This window comes from Aspergillus mulundensis (genome assembly GCF_003369625.1).
Source record: "Aspergillus mulundensis strain DSM 5745 chromosome Unknown scaffold_6, whole genome shotgun sequence".
NCBI lineage: Eukaryota > Fungi > Ascomycota > Eurotiomycetes > Eurotiales > Aspergillaceae > Aspergillus > Aspergillus mulundensis.
Window position 1 is genome coordinate 1,058,531 of NW_020797894.1, and position 27,941 is coordinate 1,086,471.

Genomic DNA, 27,941 nt, shown 5'->3' on the forward strand with positions numbered 1-27,941 from the left:
ATGGTTACTCACTACAAGGGGTCTCCAACCGACTAAGCCACACAGCGTATGTTCTGCATAGGGTTCGGAGTATACGGTGAAGGTATGCATTGTTCATCGGGGCACAACGCTTTCCCCTGAGTATGGTGTAGAACATGACTAGAGAATAAAGCATACCCATGGTATATAGCATGGTAAAGGTATAGTTGATATTTACAGCCAGAGCATAGCACGTTCGTCCCAATCACAGAATCAAATATGCACTGTCTCGCGTCCAGCCACTGCTTACAATACCAATAGAGAAGGTCATATTTGCAGCCAAGGGAGACCACGTCTGCGAGCGTTGTAGGCCCGTAAACGTAGATATAAGGCTCTCGGGAGCCAAGGAGGTTCATTTTGGGGCCGTGGAGGATGGATTTGGGCATGGTGGCAGTAGACTGGTGTCTTGCTGAAGCTTGCGCGGGTGGAATGGTTACTTGCGGCGGAAACAGGGCAGGGCTTATCAGAGAGGGCTCGACTAGAATGGATGGGATGCCACTATTGATTGCTGCGGGCATTGAAGGAGGTTTAAGGCTTAGCCGGGACCACTCTCTTAATACCATCAAGTTATTCAGCAGCAGTATGGCCTCTGAAGAGGCCTTGGGCAGCTTCCTCCACCCTTTGGAGAAAGGGACTACGCGCACCTCCTTGTACAGATATAGATTGTTGAAGGAGACCTGGTCGAGTCTGGAACGGACCAGGGGATCTTGAGAACTTAGTCTCGGCGGGCATACTAATCTAGCTTTCTGTAAAGGTTTGAGGGGCTTACCTAGCCGGTGAAAGGCCTTTGTTTGAGTAGAGATGAAAAGAATATGTTTGACAATGGAACAGCGAATCTGTGGTTGTTCAGGAGGGGGCCAGGCACAGGGACTTCATTCAACCGCGAAGTGTCCTTGTGATGGAGCAATCAAGATTAGGGGTCAGGGTCCCTGTCTCCTTCGGTATCAAGGCGTACTTACTGGGAAAATTCTGACGGGCCGGAGTGGACTCGAAGGCATAACCCTAACCCTATACTGTCCTCTACACAGATACCTACACTTTGAGCTTATTGACCGCATGCACTCACTTGCTTTGACATGATCAGGTTGGCACTGCCACATGCCCTGGCCTTGGAACAGTCAAGCCATGGCGCGGCTAAAATCGGTACGGGCCATGACTTGAGGAGGCAGGATAAAGAAGAAGGAGATGAATGTGCAACCAGGGCACTCGGGAGGTCCCGTCAACACTGACCATCCTTCTTGTTGTGTAATCCACTTGAAGCCGTCTGCTATAACGATAACAGAAGGTGACGGGGTTTCCTGATCAAAAGCATTGAGACTTTTGGTCCAGGCAGTCTTGTCGGTTGCATCTGACGCACAACTGATCTCGTATAAAGGAAAGGGACAAAGGAAAGGGCCAAGATTGGAACCGTTGGTGCCGAAGCACATGCTTCTAGGTTCTCTCTGGGGAGGGCTGATATGCTTTGTCTTTTTCCTGGCTTTGATTCTCGAGATGGGATGTCGAGAATAAGAAGGCCTTCGATCGCCTGGTTGCAAGGCCATCGAACAACGTTCTCGACATGTCTGAAATACCACGCGGTGTCAAGCCGGCAGGTATAGCTTGTCCTCCCCCAATGTGAAGCAATGCTGATGATTGCCAGCCGATGTCGCCCAGATCCTGAACAGAGCCCAGGTGCCCAACCTTCTCTTTGGCTGGTGGGTTGTGGGTCTGTACAGTCAGGCCCAGCCCTTTCCGGTATCATCCCTTTCCCTTAGCCCTTCCTTTCCTTTACCTTCATTCAATGCTGATAGCTTCACTCAGGAAATCGACTTCATTGTCCCCGACGGCCAGGTAAGCCCCTTCTCCCATCCCCAACCCTCCACGATACCCCTGGCTCGGCTGACACTGTTCCCCCCGCCCTCCCCCCCTTCCAGTTCGAGTCCGGCATCCGCGCACTAATCGACGCAGGCTTTCAGTACTGCGATGACCCCAAGTGTCCAGAGCTCGTATACGACCGGTTCCCGCGCAAAGGAAAGATCGGAGACAAGTACCCTATAACCGAACTCCTCGCCAACCTGGCCCTGAACGGATGGCACGAGATTGCCGACGCCCACTTCCACGTCGAAACGCAGTATCGCAAACCCAAATTCACAGTTCTCTCGCTGTACAAACAATCACGTCTCCTCTGGGCCCTCCCCACGCTAACCCTTGACCCCGTGCCTGCCAATGACCCAACATTCGTGCTCACCAACGACGCTGCTCGACTGCCACCCAGGACCCCAGACTTTTACAGTAGCTCGGGTCCTTGGCTGGACGTGCCCGCCGTCAAGACGCTGACGTACGCTGCGCTTTTCGAAGCCTTCATCCGGCTGAAATGTCGGCACCTTCAGGAGCGGGGGATGGCGGAGTGGAGGACCGACATGTGGGATGAGAGGCTGTGCTACACGGTTGGGGGGACCGCGAAACCTGAGCGCTTGCGAGCCCTACGCGAGAATCTCACTCCGCAGTTTCAAGCTGTGTTCGACGCCCATACCCGTACCGCCGAGAACATTGCTAGCAGAGCGACGCCCCGGGACGCAATGAACACGCTTTATGATCAGCTGGTCGCGAAGGGGGAGTTGTAGAGCGACCAACCCTTGCCGGAGTCTGGGAATTATGGTACCGGGCCATATGGCAACCACCGGGACTGTCCCTCGTTTTCTGTTCCTGGAAGATGCTTTGGAGGCCTGGCTAGGCCTCTGGTTGGTCTTGTTCTGGCGCTGAGTTTCTTTGTTGTTGTTTGTCCTCCGTCTTGTTCACCATCTTTCTGAAAATATAACCTCATAAAGCCCATTCATCAGTATACAAAGCCTGCGCGGTACAAAGAAAACATGAGTAGTATAGAAGACCACTTACCTGTAGCCCTGGACTTTCATTTCTTCATCCTCTCCTCCTTTTCCCTACAAGCTCCAGACCGTCTATAGCCACCGTACATCCTTCTATCGCTCTCCGTTCCCTCGTCACCCGGCCCACATATAATACCCAGCCTTCCACGGCGAACAAAAACCGAAATGGCGACCGCAGCTATCGCCGGATATCAAATGACCGCCCGGAAGATTATCTCCCTCATTGCTACCGATCCAACACTTTGCAATCCGCGCGTCGCGATTGTCGGCGCTCTTGCGAGAATACAATACTGTCCCACGGCCACTGTGCCTACCGTGCGTCCCCCTTACCCAACTCCTCTCTCAACAACTGATCCAATTGACCTTCGTACCAGTGCGTCGACATTTACGTCAGCGATGACCTTAAGCAGTGTGTGGTGACCGCAATCATCTCCCGAGAAGGCCAGAATTTCGCCGCGGTTGGAGATCACAGCCTCCGTAAGCAAGCAACCAACACCCTAGTCGTTTTCCACTCCGCAGGGACTATAAGTAAAGGAGATCCAACCCGCTCGTGCCTGGCAAACCCCGAGCTAACCTGATGTCTGTTCCTTTCCAGCTTCCTTTCCCGCCGTCCACGGCCGTGCCGGCTGATCAAGTCGACCCGGACCGGATTCCCTATGCTGGGGAAGATGACCTCCTAGTTTACGCCTTCCATGCGTGTGCGGCTTACATAGAAACCAACCCCTATCAAGCCTGGTTTGAATATCGTATCTTCAGGAGGATTTTGTTCCATATGCAAGCAGATCCTGTGTCCGGCATCCAACGTAATGATTTTTACATCGGTCTGACAGATACGCAATTGAGGCATTTGACGCTTGCGTTGCAACAGTTACGGCGATGGGTTTCGATCGTCCGTCAGAGGACGACTGGCGATATGCCTTTATGCACCGATAGATGGAAGAGCCCCAGCGTCCCCGCCCTTTCTTTTTCCCATATGTGTCAGCAGGCAGATGATTCTTTTGTTGCAGGAAACGAGCCGTTGGTGCATGACTTGTCGGTTAGTTTCTAGAGCACCGCGGCATCAGCCATGGCGAAGTGATTGTATGGCAGTACCATTTGTTTTGTTTTCGCTGATGCAGCTGGGAGGTGTCATATACCTAAGGGTTAGATTCATCGGCAACGTTGGAGGAAGATAGACTGGACCAGACAGCCAGGGCAAGCAATGCACTTTAGGGACAATTCAGCTCCCACTTGCTATGATACTCTGAATCTGAACGCAGACGTAGACGTATGCATCATCTTTGACGTCCCGTCCCTCGGACCTCTCGGGATAAAGGTGACGACATCCAGCCAATTAGGTTAGATAGTTGCTGCTGGGGTTGGCGCCGTAGCATTTATGTTTCTCGCTCAGACTTAATTTGAACTTGTTGCCGTGGATGCCGGTTCCATGACTTGCTTCTTGTTAGCCTGAACACTGTTCTCTAGGAGAGAGGGATTCTTCGCATCTTTGCCCCAAGGCAGGGCCGAAAAGCCTAAGCTCAGCGTATAGATGAGTTGTAAATCGCTCCGGGTATTGTTCAGTTGCAAGATGCAGTTCATGCAGGGGAATACCTGGGCGCACCATACCACGGACCTACGTCGCACAACCTGGATGCACGACTGGAATACCCAGGTACAAGACCTACCTAGAGAAAAAGGCACGTTCAGGAGCGAGGTAAGCGCGAGCTCGAGAAAAGCAAGCCCAAGACCGAAGAGATGTAGGAAGAACGAAGAAAGAACACCCAGGCGGGAATTCAAGCTACTGTTTATACCCCGAGCCAGGGGAGCGGAAGGGTAGCTAAGTAGAATAGGTAGTAAATCCGGCTATGAAGGCCGAACTGGAGTGTCAGTTTTAGCCAGCGGGTTTGTGACATGCCTTGTAACTTCACTCTCACCATTCAGAGACCTGGCGACAAAGTGCGCAAGGGCCTCACCATCAAGAGGAATTGGTTAGTCTCTCCTATCCCGGTCAGGAATCTTCCTATGTGTACCCTCTTCCGAAATGCTAGGCAGCATCTGGTAAGGAGGCGCTCGTCGCGCCAAAGTGCGTTTGTTTCGGGGCGTGCGGCGAGCGGGACCCTCAAGAATTAATCAAACAGTGGCAGTCATCTGACATTGAAGTCTCCATCGTCATTTCTCTCTGTACGGTAACAGTAACGGGGCGATCATTCATTCATCCCATCATTCACTCAACCCTGCACAACCTGGCTAACCCGGTACTCAACGACGGTCGGCTTGCCCTTCTGCACGTTGAACCGGCCCTTGCTGACGAAGACGCGGTTCTCAAGGTCCTTATAGCGCTCGTCACCGGTCTGGATCGTTTGTTAGCAGGAGTCCGTGGCAGGCAGGAAGGGCAACTAGAATGTCTGACCTCAAAGGTAAGGTGGGTGACTATAGGAGGGCCAACGATCAGCATCAAATCTGGAATGGTGAAGCACTGGGTTAAGGGTATACGAACAAGAGTTTCCCCATGGTGTGCTTCCCTCTTCTGCTGTTCCGCCGAGGACTTTCTGCTCGGCTTCGGTTATTGTGATGACACCGGTGTAGTTCACATATAGGAGCTGGTTGTGATGACAGCAATTAGTCGAGGTTATTTCCCGTCACTCTTGTTCTGGGTAGGTGAGTCATACAGCGCCATCCTGGGTCCTGTAATGCGAAGCAGGTATTAGCAGACTGTCAACGAGACATCAAGGTCGTGGGCGAGACAGACTTGAGGACTCCGTTGGCGTTCAAGCGCATGTGCTTTCCATCGGGATCGACGTGGATGTAGTCGTTGCCGGTGCCGACGACCTGCGCCTCGAATGCTGGGTCAAAGGACTCTTCGGTCTTGAAGACGCCTTTGGTGAAAGGCTGATAGCATCTTAGCTCCATCTTTTCGGACTGGCTCGGCAGTGAATACTCACGATGATTTGAAGGGAGGTCTGGCGGACGCCGGTACCTGGTCGAGGTTATTGGCACTGTTTCTTGTGAATCCATGGTTGGAAGTCGGCTTACCAACTGCGAGAGGAGCATCGAGCTCGATCTGCGCTGGATCAGTCCCAGGTCGGGATAGTGAGCAGGGCATTGCGTACCTTGATGGTGAAAGCGGGCTTGAGGGCGGGAAATTCAGCCATGATGCCGGTGTTAAGATGGAGATGTAAGACAGGGAAGATGATGACAGAGGGGAAGCTGCAGCTATTTATTTCGGCAGCCCCGCAGTGAGGGGAAGGTTGTGCTTCCTCGGGATCCAGTCATCGCCCGCCCTCTGTTCCTGACGATGTCACGATTCGGATTATCATTGACTGGATCTGCCGAGTGGGCCGCCAGCGGAGGCTAGCGGAGGTTAAGCTGCATTTAGCTGGGGAGTTTGTCAGCAAGTCCAGCGTCACTAGTGTTTGAGTGGGCAGACTAAGGTTGATGATGCTGCCCTATTCCGGCATCGGATAGCGAATGAATTCCGTATTGGTAAGTAGCGGGCTTGCGAATATAATGCAAAGGCCAGGCGACCGTATCTATCTACTCTCTTTCCCGGCCACGTCCTTGAGGCAAAGGAACCCCAATCGCATCGCCAGGCGCAGACAAGTCAGACCCATCATCGGCGAGTTTGGGATTGGTCGGTAACAGCCCGTAGGCGTGCAACGGAGGAACGACTAGAATATAGGCCTCCTCTTCATCAGCCGCAAGCCCCGAGTCCCGGACTATATCCGCCAGCCTCGAGATGACGCTGTGGCCCCATCTGGGCTCGTCCGGACGATCACCTGGTAGAGGTGGTCGACGTCGGGTGTGGCCTCGTATCTCGGTGGTTCTGCTCGCAAGCTGCAGCATGAACTCGGTGAAGATCTCCTGTGCGTACAGGCGAGCGGGCGAATGGCTCACGTATATTCCTTTTGCTCTCTCGAACTGATCCGCATGCAGCCGGCGCCCATCTGGAGCAACATGCGATAGAATCCTAGACAGAGGCTTGATTATCTCTCGAAAGCCATTGGCCTTGAGGTTGTCGTGGGTCGCGAGGTGTTTCCGGGTGCTGTTCTCCGCTTGTAGGATGGCTTCTCGTCTTACGTTCCTTGGGTCCTCGTTAGTATGACCTTTGCAACCGGCATGTCGTCCAGGACGCACCTGGATACTCCGTCAAGACTTCCTCCAAAAATGAAATCACGATTTATGGATGGCGGTACCTGAGACCACTCGAAGACTGCCGGGCTGGGTCGACGTATCCAGATACCATAGAAATCCGTTAGTTGATATTGCTCTGCTCGTCCATCATGGCCGGAGCATGTTTCTAACTCCTGTCCGATAGCTGGTTGGTGTTGTCCTAGGCCGCTTAATGCTGTTTCTGGCTCATGCGCTCCTGTGAATAGCAACCGCGTTGGGATAGGAACATCCCAGCCCCTTCCAAGGAGCCGCACCGCCTTCCCTGATTTCTCGTCGGGGTCCAAGGATTTCGCTGAGGTAAATGCCAGGAGAGACAGAATCGCAGTCAGAGACGCAACGTCCATAGTCCATCTAAACACAGACGCACTACGACCCACATCACTGCCGGATTTCTCTGGGTCGCTGTACCTCGGTCTCACGGCCTGGGCTCGAAACTGGTACTGATGTCTCTCCTCCTCGGCACTCCTGTGCCTCATCAGACTCATTCCGCACTTCCACTGAAAGCCGGCCCCGAGTGTAGTGTCTTGGCCTGGAAGGCGGTACTCGAGAAGACCAGATGCAACCTCAAAGCCCCTACTTTCAACAGCAGCGCTGAAATCGTTGGCAGTCGGATACTCTGCTAGTCCATGCCCTGAGTTTTCTTTCTTTGGCGGTTGCTTAAAGACAAGCGGAATCTTCCTGATTTCAAATGCATCATTCTCATCGGAGATGTATTGAAGCACGCCGGTGATTGCGGTTGCAAGCTGATGTGCCAAGTGACTGCAGTCATCCCCCCATGAAACCAGTTTCCCAACTTCCTTCCGCCCCTCGACCATAGCCCGGATAAGCCAGTCTGTTGGCAGGCTTCTCATATGGCCTAGGGCTGGGTTCGGCAAGTCGGAACGCGGGTCCCAAGGCTGGCTCACCAAGCCATCAACGCCCAGCCAGATCTCCGGTGTAATCTTCAGAGAGTCAATTCCGCAAGCATCCATCATGACCCAAGACAGCTCATGCCCCTCCATAAGTTTAACAACTTTTGGATTGGCGGCAAGTCCACGACGAACAAATGCCCTGGTGCACGCCATTACTAACATAGCGCCGAGCACCGTGACAGCGACGCTCCAGTGCATCGCTCTCACTACTATGGTCAGGAACGCTTATAGTGATGGCCAATGTTTGATGATTGCTTACATCCAATGAACTGCATAATATAGCCGCAAATGGACATGCTTGCTGCCACCAGAGAGAATATGCTGAAATCGGGAGGCTCGTTTATTCGCGAAGTGCGCAGGGTTCGGCTGCCCTCCTCATTCATTATTGCGTACGATCCGTATCGCTGATCACCAACTGTGCAAGCTCGCTGTATCCTGATGATCTTGGTGTTCCCTATCTTTTCCACCAGATTGAAGTCAATCTCCTCTGTGTGGGCCTCAATGACATCTTCTAGGATCAGCCAAGTAACCATCGGGAATGAAAAACTTACATGAACAAATGAAGATACCTGCAGAGAGGACCATTGTCCCTAGAGCGAAAACGGGAAAGCCGTATCTCACGATCGTGGAGCCCTGGGCAGGGACTCGCCAGTGGTATGTAACGAGCGCAGCGATCGCAAGTACACAAACCTGCACAATGATTCCAAATATCGCAAAGGCCCAAGTTATGGCAGGCGACGTCGTCGCATCCGATACGTTGAGGGTTAGGTTAGGTGCTTGCTTCATGATCCTGACCGCGTTCCGAACCATCAAGGCGTGAAGCGCTTCCCTGGATACTGTCCGGGTCCTGGAGTCGTCCAACCGGGGGTGCGAGCCGATCATTATCCCATGCTCGCAGGCTGTTTTGAGGTCAAAAATGATGTTGTGGGCTTCTCCGTCCTTCGGCCTGTCATTCGAATCTATCTTGCGGTAAATGAACTCTTTCGTTTGAGCAGCCCCTCGCTCTCGTACTGGCACTGGTCAGAAACAAGAAATCTTGAGTGGAAAAATGACAAAATCGCTGGCGTACCTATCTCAGTCCCACTCCAGAGTTCGCAGACAGCATCGCTGGTGCAGGACAAGAGCTCCATTTCCGCGGTTGCCCTAGTTTCCCGGGCCCGTCCGACAAGCGCTCTGAGCCACCGACGGCCTCCAACACGAATGGCGCTGATGACGCAAGTCAATATTCCGAGGGGTGCCATCGCGAGGAGTATATCATCTGCATAGCCCATCTAAGACCGGTAAGCTTCAATGGCTTGTAATTGTATCAGGGACGAAACTAGAGCCTGACCTACCGATTGGGAAAGAAACTGCTTTGTGACTTGTTCGCCGAACAGTGTCAGCAGTGGGGCCAGATCTGTAAAGAGATTGTTGCTAAAGTCTTCGCCATCGAACTTGTCTGCGGACGATGTAGATTGGAAAGCTCCTCGTGTTGTTGAGTTCGTAGCCTCCATAATGGTCGTAAGCGAACCGTGATCCTGAGACAATGAACATCGCCGGTATGGGAAGCGGCTCAACCCCAATCCTGCCGAGGAGAGTCCCTTCTTATGACGAGGCTGAGCAGTAGCATTGCAGGAAGGCTTAGCGGAAGAAGCAATTACATATCATCACATCTTCTCGAGGGGCTGTGTTCAGGGTGCACATCACCCGCTTCTACTGCAGGGGTAGTTGACCAATCCGGACGCCAAATGGCTTAGGCACAGAGGAAAGACAGTGGGCGGCTGAGAACAGATGGCCGGATAAATCACCACATAGCACCTACGTGGGAGATAAGGGACCGCCCAGGGAGACAGTGCTTTGAACTTTTGCATTGTTTATATCTTGATTTAATCGTACCAAATGGCATTCATGCCGAAACCCTGCTCAGGGATATCCACGCGTGCGACGCGGGAGAGGTTCTCATCACGGAACCTATAAATCTCGACGAAGCCCAGCTGATCGTCACAGAGCGCAAGCCATTCGTCGCTCCAATCGCATGGGCTCACGGCGTTGGAGTGGCCGCCGCTGGTGGACGTGGGGTGGATAAAGAGCTGGCGCTCGATGTTGCCGTTGGGGCCCAGCTTGAAAGCAGTAATGTATCCGGTCACATCAAAGTGATTGCTGCGAGTAGTAGCGAAGAGATACTCGCCGCTCTTGGTAGTGAAGGTGACGTCGCCGCGGTACTTGTTGCGCGGGGGAAGGCCTAGCTGCGTTAGGACCAAATCACAGCAACATGTACATGGAGAACATACCGGGAGGAAGTAGAGGATATGTGATATGGGTAAAGACGGGCTTGTGCGTTCGCTCGTCAATGACGTAGACAGCTAAACGGTTACCGGCCTCCATCAGAGCGTAGAGGTATTTGCCGCTGGGGTGCATCTCAACCCAGCGGGGATGGTCACCAGGGTCTGGCGCCTCGAGGCAATCGATCAGAGTCAACTCGCCCGTCTCAGAGTCCTTTAGGTGGGTCCAGATCTTGTTGGCCTGCAAATCGGCAGAGTATAGGTAGGTCTCGGTGGGGTCGAACACCATGCCATGGATACCGGTGTTGGGCTCGTACTCGTAGTTCTGGATATTCTTGGCGAGACGACCATCCGACTCAACTGAGAACACATTTCCGAATCCAGCATACTTGTAGAACGGGTTTCCATAGACGTTGTAGGGAGGCTTGCGAGCGGCGAGAACGAAAATCGCACGGGTGTTTGTGTCGTCGTTGGCGGCCATAGCTGTAGACAACAGTTCAGTTAGGTACCACGGTGAGTAGAATATATGAAAACGTACGATGTCCTGCCACAGGGTGGGAGACTTGGTGAACAATGTCGGTAGGGCTGTTGACCGCGAAGCTATTCCACTTCTTCATGGCGGCGCCATAGATGGCTTTTTTGTCGTGCTAGGCTGGTTAGACATGCCGATTGAAGACCTGATGGTGAACATACTGAGAAGGTCATCCATGAGATCGGCTCAGCCTCAGGGATGTCGGTCTTCTTGACCAGCTCCAAAGTCAAGGCCTCATCATCGAAAGCAACTGTGTAGATGCGGCCCGGCTTGGTCCAGGTGCCGACCATCAAATGATGCTTCATCCTGACTGATTGAGCGGCGATTCGCAATTGACGAGGATATCGAAGGGGAGTAGTCCTCACACGCCACATCAGGAGCAGTAGCAGAAGAAGAGGGGAGGTATTCAGGATGGAGAAGTTAAGAACGGCAATCAACCACGGCAGCACGCCTGAGCAGCCTGAGGCATGCTTCCCCAGAAGCCCCGCAAACGCCGGAAGAAGACATTGCCGCGGGACATTGGCTGTCGTTCAGAGGAATCATTCGATTATTTGACGGGTGCTGGTTTCGAGGGTTTGCCGACAACGCTCTAATACTTGCGTATCGGACACGCCAGCTGGACTGCCGCCGAGTGCCGACGATGCATCCTTAGCTCGCAGGGTTGGTGGTTGAGCTTTCTGTGAATCCATCGGCAGAGTGAAGCGCCTGGATCCCCGATGGCGGTGGACAGAGGCAGAATCCCGCCTGAACCGCATCACGTGACGACGCGTCGCGTCTTTATCGCTTGTGTTAAGTGAGCTCACCTCTCTCCTCCTTCCTCTCTTCATCAGCTTTCGCATCGCCCGCTCAACCAATTTTCTGACCAGACTTCGCTTGTTTCTGCTCATGGTACGGCTACCACGGATGCTTATCGTACTCAACACTTTTTCAGCCGAAACCCGTCTTCCCTTGTCCGAATTTCCCTCCGGTGTTACCTCTCGCCTGCCAAGGCACCCTTACAGACGTACCGCCTCGAACTCCCTAATTTCGATTGAGCATGCTCAAAGCTCGAGTAGAGCGCCGACTTGCCTGACCGGAATTGGGAATCTAACCCTAAGCCACCTTCGTCGGTCCTGGAATCGCCTCGCAGTGAAGCATGGGAGTTGTTGACTAGCCGATTGATCTCGACGAAAGGCAGCTCTCCAGAGCCGAAAGGCACCTAAAAGACGGAAATACCATGCGTTTTTAAGTCCAACGCTCGGACACGCGTCGGTATCCTACGCTGGGCATTCATGCGGATCAACAGGGATGGGTTTGTCTATACCGAGACTAGAAACTGGGGATCCCCTGTGTGGACTGATCGAGCATCCTCGGATGTATTTCGCCGGTTAATATCAATGCGGACCCGAGTCACATTGGCAGAAACATTGTATATTGCCGAAACGATTTGTTCTGAACACAACAGCTGTCTTCGTCGAAGACTTGCCTACATACGGTCATGCAGTCGAGCTGTGAATAAGGAAAATCCACTTGCCGGAATCAGTCCAATCGACCGGATCCAGTTTTGCTGGCCAACGCATTGGATTGTAGCAAGGTTTTTCTGATTACTTCTTCGCAAGCATGACTCTTGGAGTTCATAACCGTCTCCAAGAACCCCCGGCCTGTTGTCACGTTCCGGTATCGATCTTTCTACCGACCCATTTTCGCTCACCCAACACTGTCTCAAGGCTAGCACACCTCAAATCACGGCACCAGCCACCGATTTGCTTCTTTCATCGAAGGTCCGATCCACTGCGTTAACCGTCTCTTTGCAAAGTAGATTGCAAATCGATCGAACGGGCTCCGACACCTATCTCTCGGGATAGACACTCAATAAGCGGTTTTTATGGATGTTCTTTGGCCGCCCTCCAGCCTTGGAGAGAAAACGAAAATCTTGTCCCCGGAGGTACTCTGTCACACGCAGGAGGTTAATTCACCATGGGTTTACGTTCGCGACATGAGAAGGTTATCGGGTCCCTCGACGCAGGAAAGGCACGACAAGTACTCCAGCCAACGCCCTCTGAAACGAACATACCGACGTCTCTTTAGAAAAGATTGCGAGAAGGATAACGATGCGATAGCATGTTCACACCCTATCAATCCAGACATCCCAACACTCTTTTTCGAAACTCAACAATTCCTTCCGCCTTTGCTTGAGTTCCTGACTCGGATACTGGAACCAACAAGTGACGGGACCTCTCTCGTGTGAGGATCAAAGTCTAGGCTTGTCTGCTGCTTGTTCGGTGAAAGTGTCTCTTGTCTGGGAATACTCATGGGCAACCGGTTGGCTTTGGTGGCTTTGGGGAAAAGAATTGGATCGTGTTCTGCTGGTATGGGCTCGTGAACGGGCCGTTTCCCCGGGGGGCGGCCCCACTTTTTTTTTATACGTCTTCCCTCTCCAATATTGGTTTGAAGTTGATATGGCTAACTACATGCAGCTTGTGAGTTTGGGGTTCTGCGACCGTAACCGATGAGCGTGGGCTAGGCGGAAATTGCTTTTATTACTAGCTGTGTCGGCCAAATGAACAAACGTATATTGCGACATGGAAGAAATGAGGTATGGAAAAAGGGGATGTGTTTAGTGAACAACTCGGGGAATTGGATCCCTACCATTAAACCCCTTTACCTGTCTCGCGCTCAATTCCGTTGACTACCCCATTTTGATCTATTATTAGTAAATTTTCTTGAATCCACGGGAGCGAGAAACACTATGTGAAAATGAAATACACCTCTGATACGGACTACATCGGCGCAATATCCAAATAGTAGCGCAACTCGTAAGCATTACTAAGGAAAATACCACTGCTTTTTTCTATATGTACCCTGAACCAAAACAGAAGCAGCAATGCTAATTGGTATACGGACCTGACATTCCAACAATCAAACCAAAGCGAGACGAAAATCAACACATCAATCACAGCATATACCCCTCCTACATGCTGAACAAGCCCCAAGTGCAAGCCAAAACAATAGTCTAAGCCTGAACCGCCTCGAAGGCCTGCTCAAGAATCCGCAGGGCAGTCTTCAGCTGATCCTCCGTCACTGTCAAAGGCGGAACGAACCGCAGGCACCCCTCACCAGCAGTAATAATGAGCATACCGCGTTCCCGAGCGGCAGTGATGATCTCACCAGCCTTGGGCGAGAAGTCCTTCGAGAGCTGGAGACCAAGGATAAGACCACGTCCGCGGATCTCAGAGATGAGGGCTGGATACTTCTGCTGCAGGGCCTGGAAGCCCGCGACGAGAATGGCGGACTTGTCTTGGACGGATTTCTGAAGCTCGGGCGAGGCGAGGCGGTGGATGATGTGGTGGGCGACGCGGCAGGCGAGAGGGTTACCGCCGAAGGTGGTGCCGTGGTCGCCGGCTTTGATGTTCTCTGCGACGGTCTTGCCGGAGACGATGGTTGCGCCGATGGGGATGCCGTTGCCGAGGGCTTTGGCGGTGGTGAGGATGTCTGGGTGTGCGGGCTCGCCGTTGGCGGGGGCGAGAGAGGGGTGGGCGTGGGCCCAGAAGCTGCCAGTGCGGGAGAGGCCGCATTGGATCTCGTCGAAGATCAGGACGGCGCCGACCTCGTCACAGCGCTTGCGGAGAGCGACGAGGAACTCGGGGGTTGCGACGTTGACGCCGCCTTCGCCTTGAATGGGCTCGACGATCACACCGCAGGTCTTGTCTGTGATGAGGTCTTGCAGTTGGGCGACGTCGTTGTAGTTGCCGTACTTGAAGCCGGGGAGCATGGGCGAGAAGGGGGTCTGGTACTTCGGGTTCGGGGTAGCGGAGAGGGCGCCCATTGTACGGCCGTGGAAGGAGCCTTGGAAAGAGACAATCTCGTGCTTTGCGCCGGAGGGGTCGCGGGCACGTCCGGTTTTGCGGGCGAACTTGATGGCGGCCTCGTTGGCTTCGGTGCCGGAGTTGGCGATGAAGACTTGGGCTGCATCGCGCATGGCGCCGGATTCGCGGGTGAGGGTGATTAGGTCTTTGCTGAGAGCGCCGACCCAGGCGTTGTGGTACAGGTTGGAGGCGTGGAGGAGGGTTTCGGCCTGGATACGCATCAGCAATGAATGGTTAAGACATAACTGCCATGCGCACCTGCTCGGCGATGATCTTCGAGATCTCGGGGTCGCAATGACCAAGCGAGTTTACTGCAATACCTGCCGTGAGATCAAGGTACCGCCTGTTTTCCATGTCCCACAGGTAACATCCCTGTCCCTTGACCATGATTGGGGCCGGACGAACGTAGGTAGGAACGAGGTACGGCGCGCGCTCATTGACGAAAGCTGCTGAGACGGAGTCGGCTCCGGGATCGGGTGTAATGACGGCGCCCTTCTCACATTAGAACACATACTCGATTTAGAACGAGAGAGCAATTGGCCTACCTGAGCTTTGGAAGTCGCAGAGACATACCGGCGCTGCAGCGGTGACTCAACCGCGGAAACCAGCCTCTTCGCCAGCGGCAATCGCCGCGACGCAGCACGAACAAATGACATTGCGATGGTAAGCCTGAAGAGTCTAGAGCTTACAGAAATTGAGGGCTTGTCGAGGTTTAAGAGAGAAAGGGGAAGTTGACAAAACGTGGGGAGAAAGAAATGCCGCATCCAAAATCGGGTTGAAATGACGGCGATATCGGCTCGGCTGATCACCTCCGCGGTCTCCGTCCGCCACTCCGCATTTTATCCTCTGCCATCCTAACCCTCTGACTCTTCCCTCCCAAACAAATGACTCACATCATCAAAACCTACACTACACACAAAATGGCCATGTCTCTTATCTCCCGCCGAGTTCTGTCCCGCGCTAGCCTGAACCTCCCAGCGCGCGCCCTCTTCTCAACCTCCCGCGCCCGCCTCGCAGACGACTCAAAACCCGTCTTCGCATTCCGTCCAGGCCCCGCGCCACCTCGTCTTCCCGAAGACGAGCAGAAAATCTTCGAGCAGCTTCAGAAACAATCTACCGGCGCATTCAGCACGCCGCAAGTCAACCAGTCGCCGGACTCGGAACCCGCGCGGGTGGAGGCCAGCGGCGATGGAGAGGAGCTTCATCCCGACGCGAAACCCGGACTCAGGCCCGAATTCGAGGGCGAGAAGAACCCGAAAACTGGCGAGATTGGAGGGCCAAAGAATGAACCGTTGCGATGGGGCTCTGGAGGAGATTGGAGCTATGGGGGGCGCGTTACGGACTTCTAGATGAGGTCTGGAGGTGGTATAAAATATGAGTGATGTGCATGTACATTAGTGGCGTTGGGATAGATTAATTCTTTGAATGATTGCTCTGCGCAGTTGTGCCGTGTAGGTTCTGACACATGTAGGTAGTTTGCTTCTTCATTCCTAGGTACTGCGAGGGTGCCGTGTATATATTTTCGCATCTCCCTCAAAGAAAAGACCTCCCCAACAACTTACCCTTTAGCCACTTATTGAAGACCAGGCGAGAGCGTCTACACTCAATGGGTTAGAGCCTTGAAACCAACAAATGGTTACGACGATATAAAACAGCTCAACTTTTACCGACGACCCATCCGCCACACCCAGAAGGAACTTTGCTAGACGGTTGGTGCGCGCTGACAGCAGCTCACAGTGCTCCTAATACAATACAGCTTGACAGCGCCCCTTGACGTCTCCAGTAACTGGACAATGAGATCACCATACCAACCATAGCTACGACTAGACTACCTCTAGTATAGGTATATTTGTGTCCCCATTGCACAACTACAACTACCCAGCTTGTATCTCCCGAGACCGCAGGGCTATGCGAAAAGAGGGGTATATAGCGAAACAATCAGGTATGGTCCGGTACAGTTCGAGTCATCTATCATCATGAGACATCGTAAGGGTCTGTTTGCCAGTATAAGACGACGACCTTACGGAGTAGCGCTTGTCAGTCTGCATGCTGTCCATGTCCAACTTTGCTCAGGACGCCAAGGGGCAAAGGTGCAGCATATGCGTATAAGTATGGAGTACCTACTCCATAGGCTTGCGACGATCCTTTACTTTGCGAGTGCTGGCCATGGAGCATGGATGGCCTTCCTTGCGGCAAGGACCGCAAACCCTCATCAGTATCACCAGACAATCTCATAGTCCGAGCCTTAAGCAGACCACATCACTTGTTGCGGGTCGGGGATCGACGGATAGTCCGATGCCTCAAGTTCAAACTAAGACATGCACACAACTGAAGAACGGTCTTGCGTTCGGGAACAGGATAAAGGCCGGGGACGCGACCTCTAAGGATCTCTTGAAGTCAGCATTTGCCACAAAAAGATATTCATAGTAGCGCGGTGTTGCCGTGCTATCATTGAGATCCGGAGGCCCTTGACATCTCAAGACAACCATTTCATAGACCATGAGGATGTGTCAGACTCAGAGCGGTGGCACGCGAACCAGAGTCCGCGAAAGCGCACAAGGTCCTCGACCAACAATCAGCAGACCCTCCCTTGGGCGACCTGGAGTCCATAGAATGGCGCACGTGGAGCCAGCGACGAAGAGGAGTGGGGGACGGCCATCGATTGCGAAGACATTTCAGAAACTCGGTGTCTAATGCTAACGAGACTGGAATCAACTCGTCTGACCAGAGCCATCAGAAATAGATTCAAGCATCAAGAGACTGAAGGATGCCAGTATAAAACGGAGAAGGCTGCCGACGTTGAACAGCATAAGGCTGGATCTCCTGAGGCTAACGGACGCTTTCCCCGATCGGGCCTTCGAGACACTGACGTAGGGCCGCCCTCATTCTTTTTTCTTTGGCAGCTTGGCTACGCGTTCCTATTTCTTGCTGCCTATGTTCGTCTCTGATTCTTTGACATCTATGCTTGATTCTACTTGATTATCAACACTCGGCCCGCTCCAACGGAGCCTATACGCCTTACAATGATTCCACCGCGCCTACTCGCGATTCTGTACGGCGTCGGACTTTTTGCCCACGCGTCCGCCGTGCCTGTCGCAGAACCAGAACAACAGGTTCTGGGTACGCTCAACAGGGAGGAAGATCAGATCGAGTCCTCGAGGCGACTCTCAGGGCGGTTCTTGCACATTACAGGTATTGTTTGCAATCCCAAGGTTCCTACGTTCTGTGTTTTTGCCGGGGAACCGGCTGACCGCTTCCAGATTTCCATTTAGACACACACTACAAAGAAGGAACTTCAGCGGAGCGAGTATGTCACCGAGATACTGGAACAGCGGGCTTTTTGGGAGCTGAGGGGACCGATTGCGACTCACCACAAGCTCTAATTGACGAAACATTCCGATGGATCGAGAGGAATCTGAAAGGCGAAATCGATTTCGTGCTTTGGACCGGAGACTCCGCTCGACATGACAACGATGAGAAAATACCTCGGACGGCTGGTGAGATAATTGAGCTGAACAAGGTCCTGGCGGCCAAGTTCATTGATGTCTTCGAAGACTCGAGTGCCGCCCGCGGTCTCTCGATACCGGTCATTCCCACGATTGGCAACAACGATATCATGCCGCATAACATCTTCAGAGAAGCCCCGAATAGATGGACGAGGAGGTTCACGGAAGTGTGGTCGAAGTTCATACCCGAGGCGCAACGTCATACTTTCGAAGAAGGCGGATGGTTCTCGGCAGAGCTGGTTCCCAACAAGCTTGCCGCAATCAGCTTGAACACGATGTACTTCTACGAGTCCAACTCTGCTGTAGACGGCTGTGCGGCGTCGTCGGAACCGGGATTTGAGCATATGGAGTGGCTTCGCGTGCAATTGGAGATTTTGCGGGAGCGCAAAATGAAAGCGATTCTCATCGGACACGTGCCACCTGCACGGTCGGGCGACAAGCGGAGCTGGGACGAGAGCTGCTGGCAAAAATACACCTTGTTCATGAATCGGTTCCGCGACGTTGTCGTCGGCAGTGTGTACGGTCATATGAATGTCGACCACTTCATGTTACAAGACAGCCGTGATGTGGACATTGTCGCAGCCACAGAAGACTCGCCAAGCGATCCTAGCTTCAGCGTGCAGTCTCGCTCAGACTACCTCTCTAGCTTAAGAGAGGATTGGGCTGAGATGCCGTCTCCGCCAGATGACAAGGCTTCCAATTTCTTTTCATCTGATGAATGGGACATGGAAGCCCTCGGGAAAAAGGAACGGCGGTTTTTGGAGAAGATTGGTGGCCCGTTCGCAGAAAGATACAGCGTCTCACTGGTTTCACCCAGCGTGGTGCCAAATTACTTTCCAACGTTGAGGGTTGTCGAGTATAACACTACCGGTCTGGATGGCGTTAAGCTGTGGGCCGACACGGCATATAGTGAAGGCTCGTTTGAGTCTCTTGACTGGGATGCAGTCAAACGCGACTCTTCAGAAGATGTCGCTGAAGCGGATGAAGCGGATGATGGCGAAGATGTCGAAGAGCAAGGGAAGAAAAAGAAGAAGAAGAAGAACAAGGACAAGAAGAAAAAGAAGAAGCCGAACTTCAAGATACCCGACCATCCCTCCAAATCCGAACTCCCTGGCCCCGCCTACTCAAATAAGCCTTTTACATGGCTGGGCCTGGCCCAGTACTACGCCAACCTCACCGAAATCTATGAGAAGCGAGCCTCATCCAAAACCCAAGAGGGTTCCCATACAGTCGAGGACGAAAACACAGCAGCTCACGTCGACCTATATCACGTCGAGTACGACACTAGAGATGACAACCTGTACAGCATGAGAGACCTCACAGTGCGCAGTTACTTCCGACTCGCCAAACGGATTGCAAAGAAGGACTCGAGCGACGAGAGCGCCCTTGCCAGTGATCCCGACTCCAGTGATGACGAAGACGAAGAAGCGCCAAATACAAAGAGGTCAAAGAAGAAGATGAAGAGGCCGCGCACGAACCAGGTGTGGCGAACATTCCTGGATAGAGCATTTGTTGGCTTTTTGGGCGATGACGAACTTGACGACATTCAGATATAGAATCTCCCTGCATTGCATCCTGTATAAGACTTTATTCCGTTCAGGATTCTTGGCTTTGGCTGTCGAGTTGATTTAGCGACTTTGGATTGAAATTCAGCATCTTGTACACCTCTTCCTGTTCTTTGCCCTAGCCCTGAACTCCATACTCATCTCGCTTTTGTTGGACTGTATGGCCTTTCATATCCAGTAGTTCCATGACATAGATGGTAAGATTGAACCGTCATCTCACCTTTCTTCATTCTTCACATTTGCCCTGGATCGCGCTCGGTGCCTGCGACGGCCAAGGTAACCCGCTCCAAGTTACCTAGAAGAAGCATCGTAGTTGGACCTGGATACTATTTCCCTTAGCACAGAGTCCATTGCCAGGCAGCCCGTGACGGCCGGGGCGAGGATGCTCCTTACTGAACGAGCGGGGTTTACACCTTGCTAGCAGCTCCATCTTCGTTCCAGAATCCAGACACATCGCAAAAGCTTGTGTATCGTCACCGGTGAATGGGAGATGAGCGCTTCGCACTCGACCTTCTATGAAGATGAGTTGATCATTAGTATTCCTGGCGGGGCTTGAGGTTGGCGATATCGTCACACATCGTCGGGAGCCGGCCGTCTGCCATGACGCCGTCAAGGTACTCCGTATCCTCGCCTCTTGCTAAATTTAACCTGGAATAGATTCACCCATTATTCAAATTATCCGACATAATTAGCTGAGCCTCAGTCCCGTGTCCGCTGAGTCAAGCTGAATCGGCACTGGCGGTCAGAGCGAGGCCTTGTCTATCTTTGACTTTGTCCGTCGCCCGTTGAGTTGCTAAGTCAACCAGGCTCCCGGGATCACAGCGCTTTTGTCAGGTCGAGATGGCGGTGACTTGATTTGCTGTTTATCCCCGATGCCACGCTGGCAACCGCCTGCCAGCTGTCAGTCTTACCCTGACGGCATTGCCTGGAGTTTCGCCCCTCGAGTCTTCGAGTCTCGCCTCGCCTCGCCTCGGGGTTAAGAAGCGCGCGGGTTGCCCCTCCACTTGAACGGCTCCGTCAGGCACAGGCCGCACAGCGTCTCGTTTTCTCATCGCAGCCGGAGCATTTCTTGCGGTCTGGCGCCCTGGGTTTTCCAATTGGAGTTAAGCTGGTCCACTCGACTGGGCTGTCGCTGGTTAGCCGCTGCAGGTCAGGCGAATTCTGCAGTTGGGCTCTGACACGTATCTGAGCTAAAAGCGTTGATGCGTTGTCCGTCTCCCGTCCCATGCGGCCATATCTGCCATCGCCACTTTCAATTGATGATGGAGATGACGATGTGACTTTCTTATGACGCCTGAGTCCTTCTGTTGAATCCATTCGCGCCCGACATCTTCGAATCTGGGGGAGAAGAAGCCTCACCAGACATCTGGCCATCTATAGGCTGGCAAGCGATCTCGTGGATCTACAAGATTCAATTCCAACGTCACCGCATACTCACGCAGCACTCAAGCTGCCCAAGCTAGCCAGGGTATTCCTTCGCGGCAGAGAATTTCGCTTGCTCTGTGATTGTCTCTTGCCTTGCGCCTTGTTCTCATACCGCGGAATCCACTTTGCGTCCATTGTGGCTGATATCCTTTCCTTTTCTCGGGGCCCAACTACTTTCACCGGCTGCTTGCTATCCTGAGCCCGCTTCTTTAATCCCCGGACTCGATAATAATAGTATTTTCATTCCTTCGCCGTTGACAGGTAGCAATTGTCGCCAATTGCCAGCCCGTTGCTGGTAGGGAAAACAGGCGACTGTTTCGCCTCGCCGCCTGCAATCTCACACAATGAATCGGCGCTTTCTTCGACCTCTGAATCGAAACCTGTCCGTCTCTAAGCTCGCTACTGTATACTTTTCGTCACTGCGCTCTCCCCGCAGCTAAGACTTGTCTGCCGTCTGCCTCATTCCGGGCCATGGTCAATGCGAGCTGATCGTCCGATAACATCCAAACCGATTTTCGAGGCCCAAGCTGCACACAGCCCAAGATCGCTGGAGAAACACTGACCATACTTGAGACATCATTTTTTCCTTTTTCTGAACAATTTTTCTGACTTCCATATTTCTTTACCTGCTGGCTATTCGCAACATTTGCGCTGTACAAAATCATCTTTCCCGGCTGTCTTTCAGGAGGCTCGATTGCTTTGGTATTACTGTAACATATCGTTGGACCTTCTGGTAGGTGTTTCAGATCAGCAGCTTCTACGCCAGTCATCATTGGTGGGGACCGGTTCGAACCAGAATCAAGAGAAGCGCACGAAGGACAGGGCAGAGCATAGACGCCACGGTATGCGGAAGTGATCTCGTCCACGAAGTACTCATCTAATCACAAGCATAAGCGAATCATCCCAATCTCACTCGCTTCTAAGCGCTGGGCACGAGTATGGAAAGCTGTATGGTTTAGAACCGGACTGCTCCTGTTTATCGAATTCTTGTGCGCGCTTACAGGTAAGCCTTTCGCGCTTTTGGCGCTGTCTTATTTGACCCGGCAAGCTGGATGGAGGTGGTGTTTGGCACGGTGTTTTTATACTCCCGACCCCATCAATCAACAAATTCCACCTTTCTTGGAGCCCGTGGTCGCAGCGTATTGCTGCGCTTTCCTTGCCTATCATGTCGCGATTGGTGACTATAGAAGCTAATGCTCTTGGACTCTGTGCCTTGATAGATCCGGCATCCCTGGTCCTTTGGATGGCTTCAGCTGAGGTAGACCAGAAGGCCTTGGGCAATTTTGCCGCGGTGACAGGCCTCGAGAACCCTTTTTTATCAGCTATGTTATATAAGATATTGGGCTTGTCGGTTATGCTATCGAACAAACTACTCCGCGCGCGACGATTACGACGATTGGACCCTACTCGCGAAACCAAGTCCCTGCAACTGTACTATCACATCATATGGCTTTCGCGCGAAGGCCTGTTGATTCTCGAAGAATTCGTACTCCCGATGGTGGAAGGCTTCGTGGAATTGAAGATCCTAGCCTATAAGCTCAGAGCGTCATTTTACCATATATTCGTGCTCTTCCATAATCAACCGGTTGCTCACTCCCCCGGCATCGGCAGCCTTTCCAGCAATGCGACTATCTCCAACGAGGCACCGGAAGCCGAGCCCTCACCGAGAGACCAGAACTCGCGATTATCCTTCCAAGTAAAGCCGGAGGTTATTTCAGTACCCAATCGGCCCTCAGATGTCGCGGAGCATACATCTCGAGGGTACCTGAAGGTCCCACAGCCCCCTCCAGGCCTTGCGCCTGTTCAACCGCCCCGGCCGATCTCGTCTTTCCTATTACCTGCCATCGACTATACTCCCACCGCCACTGCATGCTTCAACCATGCCGCCCTTCTAGCCGAGCGATTTCTCCCTGGGTCGCACCCTCTCCGCCTCTCCATAAAGCTCGAGTACGCTGCGTATCTATACGACTGCTTACAAGACGTCAGTGCAAGCCGCAAACTAGCAAAGCAGGCCATTGCGGACGTGTACAATGCCCAAGAAGGAATGGACGACGAAAGCTTCGAAGACGCGGCTGAAATCGTCGGGCTGCTGGGCAAGATGGTTAAGCGGACCGCCAAAATGAGCAGCCATGGCGGAAGCACGACTCGCAGCGTCACCCCGCGGGCTGAGAGCTCGCGCAGTGAGGGCAATCGAACGCCGACGGCTAGGAAAACGTCGCCACGGACCGCGGCCACGACGCCCATGCCGCCGTCGCCGAGGACGGTGAAGTCCGGGAGGGGCGGTTACTCGCCTGCTGCCGTGCCTAACCCGACGATGTTGAATCCGATATGATGCGTGATGCCGATTATGAAATGATGTGTATTTTAGCGGTGAATATTGCGACAGTTCTTGGTACAACAGGCCATTGATTTTTAGAGGAGTCCGACTTGGCTTCTTTTGTACTGGTTATATTTTGCGTTGTGGCCCTCGGGCACTCTATATATCCGTTGTGTTTCCTAATTTCTACTCATCTTTCTGGTGAAACTTTATACCCCGCCGGTCTCAGGTTGGCTCTGAGTCTCCCCGATCCTCATATTCCTGTATTTGACAACAAAATGTTGCCATCGATCTGCCTCCAGGGAAAACAGACTTGAATGATTCAGTGACATTCCGGCCTCAGGCAGGACATTTAGGCAGCCATCAAATGAAGCCTCAGGGTTCAGGCCAAAACGCCCAGGACACAGGTTTGGGGAGTAAGAACTCAACCGCTGCCTCCTCCGTACTACTCCCTGCATGTGCTGCTGTTTATCGAGAGCGCTAGCCAATAATCCGCTGTGTTTGCTCGAGGACTCGTAATTCTCTGTCTTGGCTCCTGCAAGCTGCAGCAGCGAGCTTATCGGACGGTTGCATCGCGAAGCTCGAGTTAACTGTTACCCAGTCGCGGTCTTTGACGTCAGTCCCTCTTCCAGCCTTTGCACGCAATCTCTGCCAATCGCCCCTCACTCCGGTCCCTCCAGGCTCCAGGGTTCCAGGGTTCTCGTTGCCAGCGCGATAGGCAGCATCGATCAAGCCACTCATATTAGAGATCCCTTCCCTGCAGCGCATCTCCCCCACTACCTTATTCTACGATCGAACGTTGCCGGGAGATTGGTATCTGTGTTTTTGTTTTGCTCACCGACGAGCCAGCCGACCGATCAGCCGCCGACCGACCGTGGCCGATCTCGACTCGGATTTCATTTTCGATTTGGCGCGCGCTATTTTGCCAATAACAACACCGGCCGAGGTTGGACCGACAGACGGAGAGCTGGGTTATATCCTGGAAGCACAATTGCGAGAAGGAAAGGACATTTCAACCGACAAAGAATCCTACGCGCTTATTCGACGCTGAACATTGCATTGAGCATCCGGCAATGAAGTGGCTTGCCCCGGAAGCTCCCCAAGCAAGTAGGATTTTCACCGCGAATTGAGGCTCTCGCAGGGGGCTTCAACTTTGGGCGACGAAGGAATCAGGACCATGCGGTCGGGGCTGCAGAAACCCGGTGCTGTCCCGTTCCTCGCCCTGCTCATTTTCTCCCTGCTCAGCTTGGTACCGACGCTCGCGAAGGAATGGGATTTTTACGGGTATAGCTACAGCGCGCATTTGGCGTACCTGGGTCTTCCCCGCGGGGACGGGCACGGTCGATGTATGTATACTTATGACAGGTTTATTGCATGGATTGCCCCTTGCTTAAGCTTTGCTAGCTATCTAGCTGTAACTCTAGCTCCATTGGTTGGAGGTGCTCGGCTGACAGGTCTGGCAGATTCCTCTCCCCGCGTCAAGAATGCTTCTAGTACGATCGAGCCTAGATCGCGGCTGGTTGGGACGGGCTACCACTGCAGGTCCTGGCTCTTTGGTGACTTTTATTCGTCGTGTATTGACAATGTGCGCGGTGCTCAGCCGCATCACTCGGCAGTCAACACGCCTCCGCGGAGCTCATTTGAGACTGGTCCCGAGACCGGACATGAAGCTGTCGCCTACTCGGCGACTAAAGGACCCTCAAGCATAACACGAGGGGTGAGCGCACTTAAAGAATTTGTCATCAAGCGCTGGGATGACCAGCAATCGGCTCAACCCCTTCCGCCCCGGCATGATTCTATTGATGAAATTTCTACTCACGCTACGCCGACTGTCGCCAATGCTTCTGTGACACCGGCGACTGCCAGTGGCCAGCAACGTCAACCTACGCCGAATAACGAACTCAATGAGACGCCAGCGGAGCGTGTTGACGAAGATGCTTGGGTATACAAATTACCTTTGTTGGTACATAGGACATGGCAGCAGGCCTGCATAACCGGCGGACAGTACCTAGGGAACTTGACGACTCAATCACTCGCGCGTCAGTTGAATCAAACCTTGAAGCCCAAATATGTGGCATCGCACTCCGTGGACGAGATAAGCCTCGAAGAACAACCCGGTTGCGCTTCGAATAGAGAGTCGCTGGACACCAATTCAAACCAGTCAGAACTACATCCGTGCCAGACAAACCCGCAATCGACTTTACCACCTAACTCACTTGAATTGACTGCTGGCCAGTCCAAGTTTGCCGGATTCCGACGCGATTCCGAACACATGTGTGGGAGCTCGATGGCCATCGTGATAGCTCTAGTGGTTGGAATCATGTGGTTCTGATATCCCTTCGGCTTTGAGACTTGACTTCCACGACGAACACGACATCTGCAGTCCCTTGGCCTGATGATTCACGCCATGCTTTCGCAGTTGGCCGTGCATGACTTACGACGACCATTAATAGACGGGAGCGCACGGCATCCCAAATCTGACCAACATTATTTGCCCAATATAATAATCGTCACCGTTAGCTCCTAGGGCGGTCGTCCAACATTGCTGTTTGGCTGGTTCGGCGTCGCTTGGCGGGTTGGTGCTTACATAGTATATGGCTGAGTAGCCGCTTTAATGTTTATGAAGCTTGGATGATGCATATAATACCAATGCTGCCTATATTCCCATCTCTTCAAGAGTACTCCGTATGTCGTGCAGTTTACCCCGGAGAGCGCCGCTACCGGAGCACAGCCTCCCTGCCAAGCGCCCTAGCCGGATCTGATAAGCAATTTCACGTGATCGTCCCTTTGAAAAAGTGTCCAAGGGCCATGAGACTGCTCCATTTCTTCCCCAGACAGGAGAACCCTTTGTTTTATGATATAGAGCTAGGCAATAGCTAGCTCACCTCAGACTCTACCATGGAAGACAGTCATTTCCGGCACAGCGCCTCGCACCACCCTTCCCCTTTCCAGTCCAGCCTTCATCGTGACCACTCCCTCACCGAGGGCACGACCACCGCCCTAGAGGAAGCAACCGTCCAACACCGCTCCAGCCCCTACGATGTCGACGAGGAGGGCCAACCGCCCCGGTACACCGAAGAAAATGATCCCTACCAGCTAGCATTGAAGCTCAAAACAGAGGAGGAAATCCAAGCCCTGCACCCGCAAGCCAACACCTCCCGCAAGCGCCATGGCCACGCCTCCGCAACCCCACAGCCAATGCGCTCAACCTCGGCGCTATCCACGGTCCCTACCCTTAAGAGCCTCAAAACGTCGATGGCGAGAAAGGAACTCCAGGGGTTCTACCAGACACAGAATGAGAACATCGAGCGCATGCTCAAGCCCGTGGAGGAGCACGTCCGGGACGCAAGGGAGCTGAACACGAACAACCAGCTGAAATACAAGATCGCAATCTACGGCAGTTTCGCTGCGAACGTAGCGCTCTCCATCCTCCAGCTCTACGGCGCCATCGCATCCTCGTCGCTCTCGCTCTTCACAACAATGGCCGACTCCGTCTTCGACCCGCTCTCAAACCTAACGCTCCTCCTCTGCAACAAAACCGTCAACCGCGTCGACCCCCGCAAGTTCCCCGCCGGCAAAGCGCGCATCGAAACAGCCGGCAACATCTGCTTCTGCTTCCTCATGACCGCCGTCTCCCTGCTCCTAATCGCCTTCTCCATCCGCGACCTGGTCAGCGGCTCCGACAGCGAAACCGGCGACTTCCACATCCCCTCCGTCATCGCCGTCGTGGTCGCCTTCTGCACCAAATTCGCCCTCTTCCTCTACTGCTTCGCGCTGCGCAACCAGGTCTCGCAGATCCGCATCCTCTGGGAAGACCACCGCAACGACCTCCTCATCAACGGCTTTGGTATCCTCACCTCCGTCGGCGGCAGCAAGCTGCGCTGGTGGATTGACCCCATGGGCGCGATTATTCTCTCTGTCCTAATCAGCTGCCTGTGGCTGCACACCGCATACCACGAGTTCCAGCTCCTCATTGGCGTTACCGCAGACACCAAGATGCAGCAGCTGATCACGTACATCTCGATGACGCACTCGCCGCTCATCACGGCGATTGATACCGTCCGCGCGTACACCTCTGGTCCGAGATTGGTGGTTGAGGTCGATATTGTCATGGACCCGATGGATTCGCTGCGCGCTACGCATGATGTTGCGGAGGAGTTGCAGACGAAGCTTGAGTCCCTGCCGGATGTGGAGAGGGCGTATGTCCATGTTGACTATGAGACGACGCATAAGCCGGAGCATTTTCTCAAAAAGGAGCTCTAGGTTCGAGGGGCTTTTGTATATCTAAGCTGCTTTTCGCGCCTTTCTTGCACCCCGCACCGTTGCATCTAGACCATATATACCACATTATATACCATATATCCCTGCATCTGGCGGGGTATAGAAAGCATGCAATCAAGGTATCGGAACACCAACTACGCACCTGGAGAGTTGATCGCCCTCGCATGACTATTTATACCTACCTTAATCTATAATAGACGTACACGTCAACGCAAGTTATCACCAATCGATCTTCTTTGCTTATTGGTGACGACAAGTCGCCGTCCC

General features: G+C 53.2%; 11 protein-coding genes across 11 annotated transcripts; 7 read left to right on the forward strand and 4 right to left on the reverse strand.

Annotated features, from left to right (window-relative positions):
• Positions 1–1,576: 1,576 nt before the first annotated feature.
• DSM5745_06520 (uncharacterized protein) lies at positions 1,577–2,621 on the forward strand (the record flags this gene model as incomplete). Its single annotated transcript, XM_026748536.1, has 3 exons — positions 1,577–1,610; positions 1,658–1,848; positions 1,932–2,621. The coding sequence occupies 3 exons, from the start codon at positions 1,577–1,579 to the stop codon at positions 2,619–2,621; spliced, it is 915 nt and encodes a 304-aa protein (XP_026602840.1).
• Positions 2,622–3,047: 426 nt separating this feature from the next.
• On the forward strand, positions 3,048–3,460 carry DSM5745_06521 (uncharacterized protein; the record flags this gene model as incomplete). Its single annotated transcript, XM_026748537.1, has 2 exons — positions 3,048–3,197; positions 3,257–3,460. The coding sequence occupies 2 exons, from the start codon at positions 3,048–3,050 to the stop codon at positions 3,458–3,460; spliced, it is 354 nt and encodes a 117-aa protein (XP_026602841.1).
• A 1,629-nt stretch (positions 3,461–5,089) lies between these two features.
• Positions 5,090–6,013, reverse strand: DSM5745_06522 (DUF3237 domain-containing protein; the record flags this gene model as incomplete). Its single annotated transcript, XM_026748538.1, has 8 exons — positions 5,090–5,212; positions 5,272–5,291; positions 5,359–5,461; positions 5,531–5,546; positions 5,611–5,750; positions 5,804–5,838; positions 5,895–5,922; positions 5,972–6,013. The coding sequence occupies 8 exons, from the start codon at positions 6,011–6,013 to the stop codon at positions 5,090–5,092; spliced, it is 507 nt and encodes a 168-aa protein (XP_026602842.1).
• Positions 6,014–6,395: 382 nt separating this feature from the next.
• Positions 6,396–9,435, reverse strand: DSM5745_06523 (uncharacterized protein; the record flags this gene model as incomplete). Its single annotated transcript, XM_026748539.1, has 6 exons — positions 6,396–6,942; positions 6,996–8,148; positions 8,202–8,450; positions 8,494–8,952; positions 9,012–9,213; positions 9,277–9,435. 6 exons carry the CDS (start codon positions 9,433–9,435, stop codon positions 6,396–6,398), a joined length of 2,769 nt encoding a protein of 922 aa, XP_026602843.1.
• A 372-nt stretch (positions 9,436–9,807) lies between these two features.
• DSM5745_06524 (lactonase family protein) lies at positions 9,808–11,040 on the reverse strand (the record flags this gene model as incomplete). Its single annotated transcript, XM_026748540.1, has 4 exons — positions 9,808–10,163; positions 10,213–10,686; positions 10,742–10,850; positions 10,897–11,040. The coding sequence occupies 4 exons, from the start codon at positions 11,038–11,040 to the stop codon at positions 9,808–9,810; spliced, it is 1,083 nt and encodes a 360-aa protein (XP_026602844.1).
• Positions 11,041–13,727: 2,687 nt separating this feature from the next.
• On the reverse strand, positions 13,728–15,236 carry DSM5745_06525 (acetylornithine transaminase; the record flags this gene model as incomplete). The annotated part of the gene is made up of 3 exons (XM_026748541.1): positions 13,728–14,789; positions 14,839–15,072; positions 15,126–15,236. 3 exons carry the CDS (start codon positions 15,234–15,236, stop codon positions 13,728–13,730), a joined length of 1,407 nt encoding a protein of 468 aa, XP_026602845.1.
• A 264-nt stretch (positions 15,237–15,500) lies between these two features.
• Positions 15,501–15,929, forward strand: DSM5745_06526 (succinate dehydrogenase assembly factor 4; the record flags this gene model as incomplete). Its single annotated transcript, XM_026748542.1, has 1 exon — positions 15,501–15,929. One exon carries the CDS (start codon positions 15,501–15,503, stop codon positions 15,927–15,929), a length of 429 nt encoding a protein of 142 aa, XP_026602846.1.
• Positions 15,930–17,603: 1,674 nt separating this feature from the next.
• On the forward strand, positions 17,604–19,642 carry DSM5745_06527 (endopolyphosphatase; the record flags this gene model as incomplete). Its single annotated transcript, XM_026748543.1, has 2 exons — positions 17,604–17,772; positions 17,841–19,642. 2 exons carry the CDS (start codon positions 17,604–17,606, stop codon positions 19,640–19,642), a joined length of 1,971 nt encoding a protein of 656 aa, XP_026602847.1.
• A 2,788-nt stretch (positions 19,643–22,430) lies between these two features.
• On the forward strand, positions 22,431–23,408 carry erg27 (the record flags this gene model as incomplete). The annotated part of the gene is made up of 1 exon (XM_026748544.1): positions 22,431–23,408. One exon carries the CDS (start codon positions 22,431–22,433, stop codon positions 23,406–23,408), a length of 978 nt encoding a protein of 325 aa, XP_026602848.1.
• A 1,162-nt stretch (positions 23,409–24,570) lies between these two features.
• DSM5745_06529 (uncharacterized protein) lies at positions 24,571–25,725 on the forward strand (the record flags this gene model as incomplete). Its single annotated transcript, XM_026748545.1, has 2 exons — positions 24,571–24,739; positions 24,806–25,725. The coding sequence occupies 2 exons, from the start codon at positions 24,571–24,573 to the stop codon at positions 25,723–25,725; spliced, it is 1,089 nt and encodes a 362-aa protein (XP_026602849.1).
• Positions 25,726–26,291: 566 nt separating this feature from the next.
• Positions 26,292–27,656, forward strand: DSM5745_06530 (cation diffusion facilitator family transporter; the record flags this gene model as incomplete). The annotated part of the gene is made up of 1 exon (XM_026748546.1): positions 26,292–27,656. One exon carries the CDS (start codon positions 26,292–26,294, stop codon positions 27,654–27,656), a length of 1,365 nt encoding a protein of 454 aa, XP_026602850.1.
• Between the last annotated feature and the right edge of the window lie 285 nt (positions 27,657–27,941).